This window comes from Trachemys scripta, chromosome 9 (assembly GCF_013100865.1).
Source record: "Trachemys scripta elegans isolate TJP31775 chromosome 9, CAS_Tse_1.0, whole genome shotgun sequence".
In the NCBI taxonomy this organism is placed as follows: Eukaryota; Metazoa; Chordata; order Testudines; family Emydidae; genus Trachemys; species Trachemys scripta.
In genome coordinates, this window is record NC_048306.1 from 91,153,736 (window position 1) to 91,173,764 (window position 20,029).

At 38.7% G+C, this 20,029-nt stretch overlaps 1 protein-coding gene across 1 annotated transcript in view; it reads left to right on the forward strand.

Moving 5' to 3' along the window:
- Positions 1-20,029, forward strand: part of LOC117882374 (inactive N-acetylated-alpha-linked acidic dipeptidase-like protein 2) — a gene marked incomplete in the record, with an annotated part of 726,064 nt that overhangs the window by 508,114 nt on the left and 197,921 nt on the right. Inside the window, 1 exon segment of the mRNA XM_034780534.1 lies at positions 10,507-10,626. Coding sequence (XP_034636425.1) covers positions 10,507-10,626 — 120 coding nt within the window.

Here is a 20,029-nt window from a genome sequence, read left to right on the forward strand (position 1 = left end):
GGAAATACAAAGTTGTTTTTGTCTTTGATAAAGCATTGAACTATCTGTGCTTGAGCAGATTACTGATTTTAGGTGGGATGCAATGCTGTGTGCAGTTTAATATCTAAAGCAAATATGGGTGTGAAAAATCCCTTTCTACTCTAAACAGACATGGGCCAGATTGTAATACTCTTAGTCCCATTGAGTAGAACCTTTTTCTAGTCAAGGTCCATTGAAGTCAATGTGTAACCTGTGTAACCTAATCCTATAAATTTTTTGTAGGATGTGCAATTATATACAGATAGGAATAACAAGTATTTTAATGAACTCACAGACTAGGGGACAAGTTACTTCATGAAGCAGGACCCCATATCTATTCATACCGGCTTGCAAAACATAAGTATGTATAAATAATTTGATGAAGACTATAATACAGAGTTTTCAGTGTGATAGAACCTAGGGCTGCCCTACTTGTTTCGTAGGGAACAATAAGATGTCATAGCTATGACTGCTGCAATACTACCACAAAAAGAGAGAAACCAAAACCCTGGGATCCAAATGCACCTAGGCTTTATAGTTCCAGTCAATCTTCAAGACACGTAAAGAGGAATTGATAGAAAAGAGAGTCCTGGGTAGTTAGAAGTTGGAGGCTAAGTGGAGAGAGAGCAGCCATATCTGATCTGGAGGGTAGTGACTTTTTTGCCTTAAAAAAAATCACCCTAACTCTGATCATTTTGCAGAACATGCTGAGACATTTTTATGGTTGTTGGATGTTCAACTACTGATTAGGGCTCCCGAGTCTATAATTTCCTGTAAATTTTCTAAAGGTTTCAGGACCTTTTTGTTACTAATCAAGTCTCATGCTGTTTTTACATAAGTGCAACTCCACTGACACTAAGGTATCATGAAAGACAGTATCATCATGGCATTGCCAAAAAAGGGTGATCTTACTCATTACACAAACTATAAAGGTATTGTACTGCTACCAGTCCTGGACAAAGTATTGGCTACTGTAATGCTTAATAGAATAAAGAAGGCAGTGGATAAAATGGTATTGGAAGAACAAGGTAGGTTCCTTCCAGGTAGATTATCTTGTCAACAAATATTCATTCTTTGACAGATCACCAAAAAAATCTACTGATTGGCAAAAACTTTATTGACTTTAAGAAAGCATTTGATAGTACCCAGACAGAGAATCCATGAAATATTGCTAGAAGGTGTGGGGTAACAGATAAATTGATCATCACAATAAGGAGTTTATGGGATGGAAGCAGATGCACAGTGAGGTCAGATACAGGCCAGGGTGAACAGTTGAATCATAGAATATCAGGGTTGAAAGGGACTTCAGGAGGTCATCTAGTCCAACCCCCTGTTCAAAGCAGGACCAAACCCCAGACAGATTTTTACCCCAGTTCCCTAAATTGCCCCCTCAAGGATTGAGCTCACAACCCTGGGTTTAGTAGGCCAATGTTCAAACCACTGAGCTATCCCTCCCCCCCTAATAAAAACAAATCAGGCCAAACCAAACCAATTTCCTCCATTTGACAGGGTTTGCGGCCCCCATCCACCAGAATATTGTGACTGGAGTTAAACCAGGGTGTGTTATCAACAATCTTTGCATTAGCAATAGACTGAGTGAAGGGGTAGATGATGTAAAATTGTTAGCAGAGAATTATGTGACCTTGACTTTGCCAACAATATTGCTTTACTAAGTATGATGTGGAACAGAACAACTGGCCTTACTTCAGAGGTGGAACAGTAAGCAGCAAAAATTGGATTGAAAATAAATGCATAGAAAACAAAAAGAGGAAAGTGGACAAGAGATGCAAAAGTGTACGTGGATGGAAAAGAAATTAAACAGGTAGCGTTCTATCTGGGGAGTGTGATGAGATTTGAAGGTGTTTGTGATAAAAATATTCATACAAGATTAGGAAAAGCAAACTACTTTTGGGGTGATGAACAACACCTGGTGAAAGAGGTCTCCATACCAAATTGAAGTTAAGATTATACTTTCTGATTGTACAGAGCACACTACTGTACAGAGCAGAGTCTTGGCTGCTGAACGTGGCTAACAAAAAAATAAAATACAATTGGAGGGTGCCTATCACAGATAGCAGAGGAAGATATCACACATTTCATGGAAAGACAGAATAACAAATATGAGCATAAGGGAGCTGATAGAGCAGGACATGATAAAAACATCATCAAAGAAAGAAGGCTCAAATAGTTGGGACATGTGCACCATATGAAAGATGGGAGACATGCTAAACAAGCACTGAATTTGATACTGGGATGGGGCAAGGCCAGATGGCTATAGAAAAGAGAGAGATATATTAGCCCCAGATTAAACAAATCCCTGGTATCAGGATAAGTAAATGGCAGCTGCTCCAGGTCAATTAAGATACATGGGGCCAATTAAGATCTTTCCAGAAGGCAGTGGAGATTGTTAGGTTGATTGGGATACCTGAAGCCAATCAGGGGCTGGCTGAAACTAGTTAAAAAGCCTCCCAGTTAGACAGGTGGGTGTGTATGTCAGGAGCTGTGAGAAGTTGTGCTATGGGAGAGACTGAGCTTTATACAGCATACTAGGTACAAGGAAGGAGGCCCTGAGGTAAGGGTGAAGTGGAGCTTGAGGAAGTGGGGGCTGCTGGGGGGAAGTAGCCCAGGGAATTGTACGTGTCCTGTTCTTAAAAGGTCAGCTACCATAGCTGATACTATTAGGGTCCCCGGGCTGGAGCCTGGAGTAGAGGGTGGATCCGGGCTCCCCTCCCACCCCTTTGCCCCTGATTAATCAGTGAGACTGGGAGACAACAGAGACTGTGCGAGGGAGGGTTGCTTCTCCTCACCTCTCTTGCTGGCTTATGATGAAAATGGTTCAGTAGACTGTGACCCTTGCCTCAAGAGAGAGAAGGGTTAAGGGGAGGGTCATAGTGAGCCTCTGAGGCTAGCAAAATCCATCAGGAAACGCAGGACCCACAGAGATAAGGACAGAGCTTTGTCACAATACCCAAAGGAGGAAAGCAAGAATAAGGAAGTCCAAGAAAGAGCTGGCAGAAGACAGTGACAAAGGATATTGAATGTGCTGGCATCACCTGGGAAGATTTACCATAACTAGAGGGCAACTGTAATCAGTGCAGGAACTGGACTGCCCAATGTGTCAGCAGCACGGGAGGAATGAATGAAAGGATAGCTATGAAAGATATCAGATGTAATACCTTATTATTTGCCGACTGGACACAGCATGTGAAATCATAGAGTTCCTATCATGAATTGCTTATGAACTAAATAGACAATGCAAAACTCCCCAGAAGATTCACGAGGTAGTCTGTCTTGGAACATTTATAAGCATAGTGGGTTTGGAGGGTGCTAGTGTTTTTGTGCTTCTGGGGGGGTGGGGGGAGAGAATCAGTTTAGAAGAACAACTTTTTTATTATTGTTTTTTTAAATCAGGCGTGGATCAATGAAAATATGGTTGGGTTTATTTTCCAGCAGAAACAAGAAACAATAACCTATCTTTGGGGAAAAAATCCTTCATCTACCCTCTCCTCCTTCTCTCTGACACTGTTTGCATCAGGTGTCTGTTTTTGCTCCAACTTAAAGAGAGAGACAGGAATCATGCCCACAACATCAAAAGACTCTTCAGTTTCTTTTTAGGACAAGGTAAAAGGCAGGACAAAAAGCTGGAAGGTAGATTTAGAATCGTTAAATCTCCTCAATAACAGATCTAGTGGTGTTTTATTCTCTATGGCCATAATTCTCTACTGTGTCTGAACTGTTCTTGGGCAGTGGATGGTGACAGCTGGAGTGTGTACAGTGGCAGCCACAGGCAGTCCGTTCCAGCTCTCTCATTCTCTGCCAACTGTCCTCAGCAGAAGTCAAAAGAGGAGCACTCTACTGCACCTTCTGCTGTTCTGTGCTTCATTTTGCAGCTATAATAATCTTTTAATATAGTTTCTTGGATGTAATTATTTGTTTACAATACCTCAACTATCTTGTTGGGATTTCTAAAAATAATAAAATCTTCTTCTAAAAATGTTTTTGTTACCTACCCTTACTTCATTTTGTGCTTAGGGAGATACTGCTTCATTCCATACAGTCCATCAGAGTTTGTTTTTAAATAGTCATGCTTTTCAAACTGCATACCATGACACAACTCAAAGAAGAAGGACACAATTCAAATGGATGAGACAACTCTTTGTTTAGTAGTTTCACAATTTTAGCATACGAGGATTTACCTTTGCATATCTAAATACAAGAGTACACAAGAGTTCTTTTTTTGGCACGTAGAAGGATGATTTCTTCTTTCTTTTTAAATAGCATTATTCTACCAAAAAAGAGCAGTTTTTCAGTAGTTTGCCTCCAATGTTTGGGGTTTTTTCATATTCAGAATGTATAGTATCAGGATTATATCCTGTTGTAAGCATCTCTGAAAACACAAACAAAAAGGAAAAATCCAATTTTTGTATTCATTGAATTAGGATTTGTTATGTTGAGGATATATAGAAATTAAACATAGTTGCACAATGCATAAATTGCGTTTTATGGCATAGATTTCTGAATAGATAAGGTATTTTACTAAAGCGTGTTACCTAAACAACATATTTCTATTTTTTTTTTTTTTTTTTTTAGATGGATGAATTTATTTGGATTAAACCTTTTTTTTTCATGCAGATTCGGGTTGACAGAAACATTTTCTGAATTTATGTGAAATTCACCAAAAAAAGTTAAAAAAAAAAATAAACCTTTGTTTTCACATTTTCAAACCAAGACATTTTGATTTTTCGATTCCAAATTATTTTATTTTTTATTTATTTTACAAAATTCACTTCAGTTTTATTTAAAAAAAAAAACCAAAAGATTTTAAAAGCTACAAAATTAATCAAAACATTTTGTTTTAGTTTGAACTTTTTTTGGCTGTTCAGTTAGCTGAACATTTTTTAAAAAATGGTCAGGTTGACCTGAAATATATATATTTTTTATTTTTGGTTCAGCAAGCGAACCCAAAAATCAAATATAAGCACAGCTTTAATTATGTGATAGTTATAGTTTCATTTAGATTAACTAGCACTTAAGGTCTCCACCAGCCTGAATCCCATTGTGCTAAACACTACAAATGTAAATGACTCACCCTGACTGTATGATGTTACAATGTATTTAATGAGACATCTCTATTAAATCAGCTTTGACAAGTGGTATAATTCCACAATTCTATTGGGAGTCCTGTGAAGCATTTGGAAACATGTACAAGCTGTAAGTTACCTGATTAACCATTTAATTGTGTCTTTGTTTATGAAAATCAATAAAAATAATTACTTTTTTTTCCCCCCTCCAAGGACAAAACTCTTTCCTCATAAAAAGTCTACTGGAGTCAATGGGTATTGCATGGTTACACCGAATGCACTTTTAACCCCCAATGTTCATCTTTCTGAAATGTACTACCAAATGTATATGGACTCGTTACTAACTCTCTTGATTAGTAATTTCCTTAATAGCAGTAGTTGTCTTTTTGTTGTATGGTTTTACATAACATATGTTTCTTTTCAGCACTTGGTAACTTCAATACTAGATTTTAGGGCAGTGTTGTCATTTGCCCCACTGAGGTTTTGTTACACAAACTTTTAGCAATATCTTTTAAGGGCACCCATTGACTACATATGACATCTTACTTTGGTACTCAGATTTGGTGCTTCAGGTTAGTAGACCAAGTGCATTTGGTTTATCTATATCCCCCAAAAGATGAAATGAGATATCAAAGAGAACTGAGAGCAAGAGAGCCAGTTCGAAGTTAAGGGAAATGCAGGGGGAATGAGTATTCCTAGAATTAAGGTACTGACAGAAGCCCTGGGTGATCCACTTCCATAAGAAGGACCCTTAATATAATGAACTTTCACCGTTCCTTTAAGTGGAAGAAAAGTAATTAAATTACCTTTTATAATTAACCATTCTCATGCCTTAATGTATATTATACTCAACAACTGTTCTTAAGTGAACTACACCCTTTATGCATGGAGGTTTTTCATGGGAATAGTTAATTAACGTGAGCTCTTGATCCTACCTTTAATTTACGTTGTAAACTCCTTGAAGCAAAAAATCATGTATTCCTTAGTATTATGTACAGCAGTGAGCACCATCTTGGTACCTAGTAAGTCATGTTTTTGTAATATTTTTCAATCAATTAGTTCCTGCTGAGATCATGTATTGACTTAGAAAAGCACAATATATATAGTGTCTTGGATCAAGATACAGCATTCACCAGGAAGTTAGCTCATAACTTGTGAAGCAGGAACTGTGCAAATAACTAGCTGTGCACACTTATAGTTCTTTTATACAAAGGGAAGTGAGAGGTGGGAATGCCTAGCTAGGAGTACTTAGTAGGAATGATACAAGCTGAGGCATCTCGAATAGAGGCATCTTAAACTAAAGAGAGTTAAGGCCCAGGCAGACAAAAGGATCTCTCAAAACTTGGTGACTGGGCAACAGAATGGCAGATGAAATTTAATGTTGATAAATGCAAAGTAATGCACATTGGAAAGCATAATCCCAACTATACATATAAAATGATGGGGTCTAAATTAGCTGCTACCACTCAAGGAAGAGATCTTGGCGTCATTGTGGATAGTTCTCTGAAAACATCCACTCAATGTGCAGTGGCAGTCAAAAAAGCAAACAGAATGCTGGGAATAATTAAGAAAGGGATAGATAATAGGACAAAAATATCATGTTTCCTCTATATAAATCCATAGTACACCCACATCTTGAATACTGCATGCAGATGTGGTCGCCCCATCTCAAAAAAGATATATTAGAATTGGAAAAGGTTCAGAAAAGGGCAACAACAATGATTAGAGGTATGGAACAGCTTCTGTATGAGGAGAGATTAATAAAACTGGGACTTTTCAGCTTGGAAAAGAGATGGCTAAGAGGAGATATGATTGAGGTCTATAAAATTATGACTGGTGTAGAAAAAGTAGATAAGGAAGTATTGTTTACTACTTCTCATAACACAAGAACTAGGGGTCACCAAATGAAATTAATAGATAAAAGGAAGTATTTCTTCACCCAACGCACAGTCAACCTGTGGAACTCCTTGCCAAGACCATAACAGAATTCAAAAAAGAACTAGATAAATTCATGGAGGATAGGTCCATCAATGGCTATTAGCCAGGATGGGCAGGAATGGTGTCCCTAGCCTCTGTTTGCCAGAAGCTGTGAATGAGTGACAGGGGATGGATCACTTGATGATAACCTGTTCTGTTTATTCCCTCTGGGGCCCCTGGCCACTGTTGGAAGAATGCTAGATGGACCTTTGGTCTGACCCAGTAGGGCCATTCTTATGAATATAAATGAGCACCTCATTTTCACAAAGGCCAATTGCGGAAGCAAATGGATTGACAATTTACCCTATTATATCTTTGTAAATGGATTTGTGCTGGGGAAAATTCAATGTGTTTTTTTTCATCTGAGCGGTGAAAGCTATGATTTTCAGTTTGCTTGAGGATAAGTGGAAAAGGCACATTTCACAAAGGAGCTAGATCAGAGGCCTCCTCAGAATGCAGCATATATATTTTTATTATAACCTCTCAAACCATTCTGGCTTTTGAGACTCCAAGTAATTATTGTATATAGTATGTATTTTCTAAGGGCACTTTGTGAAAGAAAAATTGGGAGCTATAGAATGATGTAAAATTTTGTGTAACCTTCCATACAGTACATTAGTGAATTCTTTGTTCTCAGTTGTCAGGGGTGGTTTATGCTCATGTTCCTTCTATGGGACTTTTCAGTTGGGATTATCTGTGTAGGTAAAAAGATGAGGTTTTAAAGATAGTGGAAAATATTTCATCAACTCTGCTTTTGTCATCTCTCTCGAATAACATGTTCACAACACCAATAATGTACTTTAAATTTTATCTGAACTATAGCTCCCATTTGTGTTTTCTTAGTAAGCAGTTCTCATACTCTCTAGATATTAGAAACAACACATTTTTAAAAATCAGCTGTGTAAACTATAAGATTTTCTGCCCTTGCATTTCAGTATTTGATTTTTAAAGGTAATGTCTTCCTGTTGCTGAAGCATTTTATTACATTGCATGACACGTCAAGATCATGGTTTTGGCAGCACTCACTATACATGGCATACTTAGAGCACGCGTCTACATTGGCAAAGTTACAGCGCCAGCAGTTATAGCTCCGCTTAGAGAGCACAGAAGGAAAACCATTGATGTGTGTTCACACTGACAGCTGCCTGCGCAATAGCGTGTTCACACTTGCAGCAGTATTTGGAGCGGTGCACTCTGGGCAGCTATCCCACAGAGCACCTCTTTCTCTTTTTGCTGCTCAGACTTGTGGGAAGGTGGAGGGGGTCACAGGGCATCCTGGGTCCAGTCCCAATGCCCCGTGATGCATTGCTTTGCATCCCAGCAATCCCTGTGCTTCAGTCTTAGGGCTGGTCCACACTAAGCCCCCAGTTTGAACTAAGATACGCAACTTCAGCTACGTGAATAACGTAGCTGAAGTTGAAGTATCTTAGTTCGAACTTAAAGGTACTTACCATGGGTCCACACGCGGCAGGCAGGCTCCCTTGTCGACTCCGCCTACTCCTCTCGCGGAGCAGGATTACCGGCGTCGACGGCGAGCACTTCCGGGATCGATTTATCATGTCTAGATAAATCGATCCCAGAAGATCGATTGCTTGCTGCCGAACCAGCGGGGAAGTATAGACGTACCCTTAGAAAGAAACTTATTACCTTGAAAATTTAGTGAAGAGTAAACTCAAGAACAAAGGGGCTTCAAGACTCAGACTTTGAGATATAGATTTCAGTCAAATTTTTCAGATGTAAGTGCCTAAAATTAGGCACCTAACTCCATATATATTTAGGCATCGAGCTAAATAGCCTGACTTTCAAAGGTGCTTGGCATCCACAATCCGCTTCTAAAAATAAGTTTGTTTAGATGTCTACATTTGAAAAATTTGGCCTTTACATTTACCAAAGTTAAGGTTTTATAATTGCTCAAAATTTGCTTACTAAGGGGTAAGCCCTTTTTATACTGTACAGTTCCTCTATGGATTATTTTAATCTTACTTTGATAAATTCTTTTGATTTTATTCAGTTTCCCTGAGGGGTGTATGGTGGTGGTTGTTAATTATTTATTTTTAATTATTATTACACTGAAAGAATGTTCTTGTACCTGCACTGATTTGTTGCTGTTCATATGACTGATTTCTTGGTAAAGTGTTTCTGTGTGGTGGTCACAGTGTACATTATATCCCTAGTCCTGACAACAACAATATTTGGACATTATTCCAAAATGACAACATAAGGCTGACATTTCTCCATGCTTCCTTTTTGCCCAAAGGTGAATTTTTGTGGAAACAATGAGCAAAATCTCTTTTCTCATTTTTGAATTATGAGGGGAGGGAGAAAAGAAATCCTCCAGTATAAAAAAGAATTTGTGAGTTATTTTTCCACCTCTCCTAGTGCTTGGCTTTAATAATATTTTGACTTATATAGCCCTCTACAAACACTATTTAGTAAGGCCTCACAGTGTCCTTATGCAGTAGCTCAATAAGGAATTATAGACTCCACATGGGTTGGGTTACACATACATGGGAAGTCCCCAAAAAATTTTAAAGTCCATTTCTTAATGGCAGAATTTCAGAGGTGGCCATTCAAATACTACAGTGATAATCTCATCATAAATGCCTGGATGATGGATAGATAATTAGAAACAGGGCTTTTAATGCTATACATAGATAGCTCAAGAACCATATGAACCATATCTCCCAAGATAAATGTGGCAGACTGGGGGGAATTAGTGTATTGTCCTGCGTGACTAATATAATCATTTTTGCTTATCTGAAATATTATATGAATCTGTGATTTCACTTCAAAAATTCACAAAAATGAATTAGCAGATTTCTCCATTCTGGTTGCATCTGCATAATTCTGTTGATTTTTTGGAGTGTACACTCCAGTGAGTGTAGAGCATGGAATGTTATATTTACATTAATGAACTTAGATTACAGGAATCATTGCCAAATCACTATCATAGGTGAACATTGTTGGGCTCCTTAAATCACAGCCAATGATTGTGGTGGAAAACTGCTGAAAGAAGTGTATTTAACAGTCATGTTTAATTCTCAAACTCTTTGAGTTTTTAAAGATGATTGGGAAATAGAGAGAAGTTAATGACAGAACTTTGAGCACTCTGTTGCTTTATGGGTAATTTTGTTTCAGTGGCGAGAGCACACTGAATTCTTGTTTACACAGTGCGTCAGTTCTCACTGAAGGGATGTGAATTCTAGTGCACACTAGCATGTTGCACGCTAAAAGTTCCCTAATGCGGGACAACATTACTCTGCACTGTGGAACTTTTAGTGCACAGTAGCAGGGTCCACACGGACCAGTCAGTGCGCAACATGCTGATGTCCAGTAGAATTACTTCCCTCTTGTGCTGACTAATGCACCATGGATAAGCATTAATGGTAAATGGCTAACAATAGAGCCTTAATTACCTTTCTCTTTACAGGCAGAAGTAATTGATGTGCAGTATGGGACTGTAGAAGATTTAGTCCTGATTCAAGCCATGACAAATGTGACCAATAAAATCGCACTTCTGAAGCTAGGACAATCACCTTTACTCTATAAGGTTAGTTACTTGTCTGATGTACTTTATCTGAGTAATTTCCTTTGTTGTTCATTTCCAGATACTAAAATGGGGCCTTGTGTTGCCATCTCTAATGCAGCAGGTCAGTATCTGTTGGCATTTAATAGACTCCTTAACTCTTTCGTGCAAGTGTCTGCGGTGCTTGCTTAGTTCCAGTTTTGATACTGCATTATACAGTTCAATAAAACAGATGGCATATCAGAGGCTGCCTGTTGAGAGTGCCATATTTTCCCTGCGCGGTGTAAATCTTATGGCGAGGGAAGGAATCTGTAGGAGAGAGAGGGAATGAATCCAAGAAAAGAAGCGGCTGAGAGCAAGGGTAGCTGGAGCCTTGTCTGTCTGAAATTTGCATGTCGTCTTAGGCTGAAATCTCTGACTCAGACATTCTATCTAGTACTTGGCCTGCTGGAAACTTAAACATGCCCTGAGGTGAAGCTGAGTGCAGCCTGTGCCTGCTTAACCTCAGGCTTTTGAGGATCTTCCCAAGCCCGCTGGGCTGCCTTCAAAATCCAGAGCTGCTTAACTTGCTATGACTGCTCTACAGACACTGAAATTGTGAAGTGATCCTCAATAAAAATACAGCACAGGAGGAATAAACAGATGGGGCCTATCAGGCAGGCTGCAAATGAGACAGTTCTTGGTCTTCACTATGGTTTGCTTTACCTGGTTTAATTGTATATGCTATACATACCCAAGTTGGCCCAGTGCAATGCTGCCATTGGCTCTGTAGCTTTCCTCCCCATTCTTACTACCTCCGAGGGAGGGAAGAACTGTAGAGAGGAAAACATCATTAACTTTTACGGAGTTTTCTGCCATAAAATTTGTGAGGGCATGCTGCCTAAAGCATCTGTACTTTACTTTAGCTCTCCACTTCCTCTGCAGGCCAGCCACCTCCTCTGATATAGCGGACAACCAGAAAGACATTTTAAAGAGACATATAAAAGGCCGACTGCCAGCTCAGAATGAGAGCATATTGTGTAGTTTCTGTTCCCCTCCTTCCTTGCTCTCTGGCTGTGTGTGTGAGTGTATGTTTGCTTCCTTCCATCTCTGATATTGGTGCAGAGCAAAGAGATTAAACACGTTTGTTCATTTTCATCTGAGACTCGACTAAGATCCAAATATTATATAAAAATTGAGTTATATTTTTGATGTTAAAAACTCTATTTTTTTATTGTGAATATTTTATAAATACGAATTACATTAGTTTGGTATTTCAAAAGACTCTGCTGGCTCAGTAAATAATTAAACAAGACACTTCATGCCCAATTCACAGAAGCAATTATAAAAGACCAGTATCTCCAGATTTTATAATTAAAAGAATCCAGAGCTGCTCCACTGGCCACAGAAATCACAATGAAGACCAGGACACCGGTTCATAAAATACCTGCTTACTATTTTTTGAATAGAAACAATCTTTGTCTCAATGAAAATGCCATTTTCAACTGAATAATTTCAGTTATTTATCTAAATTATTTAGAGCCAATCTCATTACATACATGAAAGGTCAGTAATCATTGTCAGAATTTGACATGTGCAGCAGCCTCGCGCATAGATTTTATGCTGCATTTCATTGTTAAATGCCAGTAAAAATGAAATCCTGGCCCGTTAAAATCCCTGGGAAAATTCCCATTGATTTCAGTAGAACCTGGATTTCACCCCTGAATTTTTTTAAAACTGTTCTTCATTCTGTTTGTGTTTATGTACTTACTGAGTCTTCCGTTTCTGTTTCTCCAGACCCTCCTCTCCTCCTTGCCTTTTTTCCTTCTTTCTTCCACGTACTTTGTTTTACAGCATGTTAAAACAGAAAGTTGATTCCAAGCAGAGCTGTAATTATAATTTATTTCCTGTTTTTCATCCTAAATTTTGTATTTAACTCACATTTTCCCTATTTAGTGAACTTTAATCTCTCATGATTATATTAAAACTATTGTATTTATATTACAGTAGTGTCCAAAGGTCCCATCAAGAGTGGAGTGCTACCATGGCAGGTATATGCAGAGACATCATCCTTGTCCTGTAGTTTACAATTATCCCCTTATTTTTCGATTTTCCCCCCACCCCGCTTTACTTTGTCAATCTGTTTTGTCTCTGTATCTCTTTACTGCAATCTCTTCTATCTTTTCATTGTCCTTCATATTCCCCTCCTCTCCCCCATATTGTGGTTTTTGTTTGTTTGTTTTTTACCTCCTCTCTTTCTCTCCTTATTGAGTCCACTGGAGAAAGTCCAAAAGACAACATTTTTATTATTAGCAAAGCTAGGCCTGAGTTCACAAGAAGCACATTTCCTTGGTTTTATAGATCATACTTAGCAAAAAAACAGAAAACAGTTGTTCATTCAAATACGTACTGGGTGATAGTTTATATAGAATTTGTAAAATATGGATATAGATCTGGATTTTTGAAACCTTCAGTGTTCTGGGTCTTTGGATATGCAGTTTTTGTTCTGCCCATGGCACTGATTTGTGCAGTTCTGGCCAACCACAAAATTCAGCTCCAGATACAGATTGATAATGTCACAAAAAATGCAAGTGTCACTCCTCTTCAGAGTTTGTGTGGTCCATTACAGAGATTTGGCAGACTGCAAAATTTGCATCTGGGAACAAATTCTAAACCCATTTTGGGATGTTTGGATAGAGTCTTTTGGTTTGCTCCCATCTTTAGTATTTTATATGGGTCTATTGAAGACAGTTTACCGGATGGGGAGCCAGCAGCAGAAGGAGAAAGGAAAGAACTATGAAACTAACCTTGGGCTAAATTCTGTAGATGTCCATTGACTTCAGTGTGACTACTTGCATGAGTAAAGGCTACTCAGTGCGAGTAACATTTGCAGAATCTGGCCCTACATTTTGTTTAGATCCAGAACGGAGGATGCAGCTGGAGTAGTGGCTGTAGAGGAGCTGTGTTGTTGAACTTTAACCTTCCTGTTGAATCTACCCTCCATCTCCCATAGATATAGAAATCCATAAGCTGGATCACTTGATCTTTGTGAGGAAAGGTGATGAATTTCACTATAGGTGACCAGTAAACCATTTGGTGATTAAACGTACCTACTCAAAAGACAGCATTCGGACTCATCTAATCAGTTAAAAGATAGAAATTTCCTAATCTGATGCTATAAAATGCAGGATGACAAAAAGATAAATGCTTTAGGGCCAGTTTATGTTTTCACAATCTGCCCTAAGTAAGGGGCTGGCATAGCTGCCCTGCTCCTGGGAATGAATTGTGACTCGGAGTCACAGTTCATTTCCTGTTTGTTCCCTTACTGTAACAGTAGCAGATTACTTGCCCTCTGCACAAACTCACTGTGCCCTGTTGGGTCCATTTGGAGGTGGTGGGTGGGGAGAGATTCTGAGCACTGCATGTTGACCTAGACAGGAGGGTAGTAGCAGCCCCGCTCTCCCCACAGTGGTGTGAAGTTCAAGGTGCATGGCCCATGTAATTTATATACCCCCTGTTTCAACCGGAATGGACACATGAAACAAGCAGCAATCTTGCCCTCTAGGTTAGGTGAGAATGAGACAGTAATCACAACATGCAAACTTATTTCTGTGCTTCAGAAGCACTAAAGGCCTGATTCACTTTATCAAGAATCTCATAGATACCAATCATGATTTAATCATTTGGAATTGGGATTCAATATAAAGCATAACTTCAGTCCTAAATTAACTTTTAATAGCCTCGAGGACCCAGCCACTCTAGCTTAAAAATGTTCACAGTTTAACATATTTTAAAAAATACATTACATGAAATGTTATTTTATTGCAGAAATATCTATATTTTAATAATTTACTGTCTTCATAAATAGTAACACAATTGCTTTTTAACTGTTATACAGTTTTTGGAAATGTGCATTTATGCAAGGGTTATTGGCAGGCACTTATTAATTAGGTTTTACTAGATAGTAAATATTAAAAATCCTTTGTTTTCAAAAAATGCCCATTTTTAATATTTACACTGGGAAATGTCTTAATTTTTAACTTCAATACATTATGTTAATATCAATTTTTTAAAAACATTATTTGTTTGTCTCTCCCTCCCCTCCTCACTTTTATGGTTCGCACAACGTAATTGAGGAAATAGTATTCTAAAATCTCTGAGTTAGGACACTAGATATTTTTCTACTTGGCTTGAATGGGAGTAAGCATAGGAAATACCATTGAAAGCTGATAGGGGAGACATTTGAATGCGTTCTTGCCACTCCGGAGGAATTGGGTTGCCAGGTGTCTGGTTTTCGATCGGAACACGCGGTCAAAAGGGGACCCTGGCAGCTCTCGTCAGCACTGCTGACTGGACCACTAAAAGTCCATTTGGCACAGGGCTGGCTGGCTTCCTATCCGGCTCCCGCATGGCTCCCAAGGAGCGGCAACATGTCTCTCGGGCTCCTAGGCATTGGGGCGGCCATGGGGGCCCCTTGCGCTGCCCCTGCCCTGAGCACCGGCTCTGTAGCTGCCATTGGCTGGGAACCAATGAGATTCTTGTGAAGGAACAAGTACAATATTTTGAAGGCTTGGTCTTGACAAAGTGCAGTTAATATCTGGCAGGAGTTGGAAATGGAATTGTTTCTACGATGATTTTTTTCTACAACTCATCAATATTTGAAACCAAAATGTTAGTTTAATCAATAAAAATCTACTGTCGTTTGCTGCTTACTTCCTCTTTGGTTTCAAAATCTGGTGGTTTTTTTTAAATGGAGGGATAAACAAGTTATTAGAAGGGCAAAGGAGGGAATGAATAAGTTAATGAGTAAAAGAAGATACTGACCACTGTAGTTCTGGTGCAACAGTTTTTCCCTGAATGTTTTGAAAATCTGGTACTGTTTTGCATGGATAGTTGGGCTCCAAACAGAAGGCCTGACCCAAATAGGGTCTCTACTGAGTGCCTTTGGGTCTCTACTGAGTGCCTGGAATTTCTCTCTGCAGGACTGTACCCTGAGTTCTGAGTAAGCAATGCACCTGGGCAAATAGTTGGTTATTTTCAATAGCAGTCAGTATTTAATTTTCACTTAAGAAAATAGTTCTCTGTATTTGTATGCTCAATTAGTTGTTTAATTGCACATTAACTGTGTGTACTAAATTTATCCTTTGAAAAATTAGTCCTGTTCATGTTAAGAATCACTATTTTCTTAAAGATGGGTGACCTCCTGCACCACCTCCTACAATGTATTATATCTGCTAAGGGCTACACTGAATAAAAATGTATGCGGCTTCTATTCAAAATTGGAGGATGCCTCAAATACTAAAACTTGATTTTGGAGGGTTCTGAGGCTTTGTGCAGATTTTGGAGATTTTGAATCCAGACATAATTTTCTACTTACCAAGCTTTTAAAAAGGAAATGAGTAGTAAATGCAAGCATCCAATCTACTGTCTATGTGCCAACTCCTGATAAATGGAGCAAAGTCAAGCTGCTGTGAGGAAATTGCTTTGAAGTATAGCACAGCTGATGGAATAAATTCTTAGCCTCAATATATATGTAACCCAGGGCTTTAAAAACCATATAGCTGATCACATATTGAATGATATTGGAAAGGGGTGAGATTCTACTCCTCTCCATCATGAAGTTTTGGTCCTTTTGCTCTTCATAAAAACCCACTAGCCACACTTTCAGCATGCCCACTGCATTCATCCTCATGGCAACAAGGCCTGCAAAGACAGATCCTCTGTGTCATGTTGCATAGTATGGAATACCTCACCACTGCATGGCCCACTAACAGAACAGGAACTTAGCATTTCTGCTGAGTGTCCTGATTTAAGAAATGCTGTTCAAGATAAAAGTTGACCTGGAAAAAACTTAGTGTTAAATTAGTAGGCTGTTGCTTCCTGGATTCAATAGAGAAGGGATTATTGTATTAGAGTCCATTCTAATATTGGCTATAATACTCATCAGATTGGCAAATCTAGTTTGTTAAATTTCAGTTTTAAAATCTGACACCTTAGCAAATTTACGAAATCCACTCCTACAGTAATATCTTAAGGCCTACTGTAGCTGCATTTTATGAACCTCTTTCCTGGTGAGGCTAGCTGCTTGTTCTTCAAAGTGATGTCACTAAATGTTTAATTCAGCATGGTTCTTTAGCATGTGACTATTTTAAACCATTTTAGTAGTCTTATTGACTTCAGTTGCTTAAATTGAGGCATGTGTTTAAATATGTTGCTAAATCAGGGCCTGTAATTGGGGATGCTCATCTCCTGCCCTGGAGTTCCTCACAAACAGTCTTGGACATCTTTTGATTGTCAACACCTCTGAGAGTTTTTATTTGTTACGACCATCACAATCCCCATGCAACACTTCTACCCACAATGTCATTGAATCCCCAGCCCTTTCTCCAGGGACAGGAAGCAGAAGCAATCTCACCAGCCAGAGACCTAGCTTCCCCTAGGCTCTACTAGCCCCTCTCTTCTGCACTTCCTTCCTGTGCTTTTTAACTATCTTCTCAGCTGGTGGGATAATTAGCCCCTTAGCTCATTTGCCCATAGTTTGATTAGGTAATTAAGTTTTTGGTCCCTCAATCAGGGTTTCTCTGGGGTGAAACTTAGTGCCTAAGTGACCAGAGTGCTGGGTCAGCTGCTTGCTTTCAGCACTCTGTCACAAGGTCTAAATTCTGTGTTGGACAAGAAGAATTTGTAACTGGGAAATGTTGCTCTATGTATATTAAGAATTATCTCACAGGTTTTTGTATGTCTGATAACTCACTGGAGTTGACAAGATTTATGTACTATGTTAACCACTGACTGATTCCAAACATTCTAGATACACTGAAATAGAATTAACCTACCCAAGTGTGCTCTAACCTTCCACTGATTTCAGCGGGATTTAAAATGAGTGCCAGCAGCACAGCAGGTACAGTAAAGGAACAGTAGTTAACTGTTGTTAGTAGTAACAATACAACAGTCAAACAATAGCCTCGACTTGCTAGAACCAAAGGTTAATAAGTAATAATTAAATCCTCAGAAAAGTCTGGTGATTTTATTTCTTGTTCCGTGTGTGTGTGTGTGTGTATATATATATATATATATATATATATATATAGTTTTTAAATGTGATCATTTTTTCCCCATTTCTTTGCTATGTGTCTGATTTATTTTGGAAACATTGCTGAATAATGAGGAAGTGCCCTAATAGGGATATAAGAGAAATTGGTTTTTCTGAGTCACAAGGAAATATGTTCAGGTTTAGGTTGCCCCCTCTGCACAAAAAACATGTAAGGGTTAAGACGTGCAAGAAATTTTCAGTGGCAAAGTTTCCTCCAAATAGTTGTATTGGGGATGGAATCTGCTTCCCCCATCCCGCAGCACAAGATACATGTGGATGTTAAGACACCTGTTGGAGACCAAGGTCATCCCTGAAGACGCATTTGTCTCCATACTTTCCCCAACCCCCTCACTTCATGGCAACATGGCTCCTGAAGTGCTCATGTTTTTGTGGCCTTTTCACTTGAGGCTTACCCTGAGGGTGGGTTCTTAAATCAGGAGAGGAAACATACATACAACATTACCGATTGGTCAGTATTGTTCTACACAGTAATTCCCATTTTTCAGGTGAATTGATGCCATGCAGTTGTTGTCCTTTCCTGGAGCCTCCACCAAGTGATTTTTGCATGGAGGAGCTTCTTTGGTCTCTGGGTCACAATGTGTGGGAGCAGGCTGCTTAAAGCAGTCTGCACCATTTTGCTGCCTTCCTTCCATTCCACACAATGGAGTATGGGGTGAAATCCTGGTCCCCCTAAAGTAGGAATTTCACCATTGGCCTTTGGGGCCTACTTCTATTTCCACTGAAGTCAGTGCTTTAAAGTGATTTCAATACGAGCAGGATTGAGCCTACTGTGGGTAACAAATGTAATTGCTACAGCAGTGATAAATTGGAATGTCTCACTTACTTTGATTGGAGAAAGCAGTAAACTAAGTTTTTTGCACACACACAAATTCCTCTACGATTTGCATTTTCAGTAACTATAAAACAATGTGTATTTCAGAAAAGAACTGAGGCATTTTATTACTTGTCACATTATGTGAGTGAATAATTCACAGAGCACAACTTATCCAACAAATTTAGCCTTGCCTTTCTATTCATGGTATCTCTCTGTAAATAGATTGCAATTTTCTTGAATGGATTTGCTACTCTAATATATTCTGCACATTCTTTAAAATTATGTTTAAGCTTCTCTGAGTTGATCATGAGCAATTTGCTGTAAGCAACTGATTTTCCAAATTCGAAATTTAAGCTGTGATGATTAGCGGTGATTGGTCAGAAAAGTAACATGCTATTTTTTCCTGATTAGATAAGGATGTGAACACTTTTGATACATAGTTTCACCCAAGGATACTTATACTAGAAAAGATCTGTCTCCTAATCTTCACTGAGAATCAATGCATAAAAACATCACACAAGAATCAATGCAAATTTAGGCTAATATTCATGGGGGAATACTTTGAAGTAAAAGTCACTAGCCAGTATCTTTTCATGAGTATCTCCTGAATCCCCATGATCTTAAAAATGCAACCACAAGAAATCTACAGTTTAGGCCAAAGATTTTAAAAAAATAAAGGCAGAGAAACATAATTCCTAATAAGGATAATCCTGGCTTTGTAATTGAAAATAGCCATTAAGTGCAGTGGCTGAGATTTATCAGTGCAGCATGCAGCTAGATACAGGTAGTGGTTTAGATTAGAGGAGAGAGAGTTTGCATTTTGTGAAGGTTATAGGAATGTCTGCACTGACAATTGAGGCTTTTATTTATGACATTCCACTACAGGTTATTATGCAGGCATTATAAGAACCTCCCCACGCAGCCTCACAAATGATCTTAATATGACCTAGAAAGAGCACCCTTTCAGTGAGAGAGAGACATATTTTTCACTTCTAAATCAATCTTGAGTTTCCCCAGAGTAGAAACTGATTATGTTGCCTTTTATAGCAATATTCAGTTAGGGGATGTTTTTATGATATAAACTGTCCATTGGGGAATTGACCCAACAACCAATTTTAGACTGGATTCCTACCAGGATCTCAAAGGAAAAAAGATAAACTTCAATCCACTTAACCACTTGACCTTGTCCTACTCCTGTTTATCATATAGTGAGCTATGTGGGTTGCCAGGTGAGTCCAAATCTGCTGATTCAGGTGATGCTAGAATTCCAGTTTTAAGGAATCTTTATGACAGATCAGAGATTAATTAGCCCAGTGCATCTGACTACTGTAGGTCTTACTCTCCTTTACTAACCATGTTTATCATTTTAATGTCAAATTAACGTCCAGCAACTTAGTTGATCACATAAACGTGTGATGCATTAGACCTGCTGCTTTTGACATCAGATAAATTTTGAAGTTTACAGAGACTTTATTGGCTCTCATTGTGTACATGCTGGAATGGACAGACTGGGGCAGGAA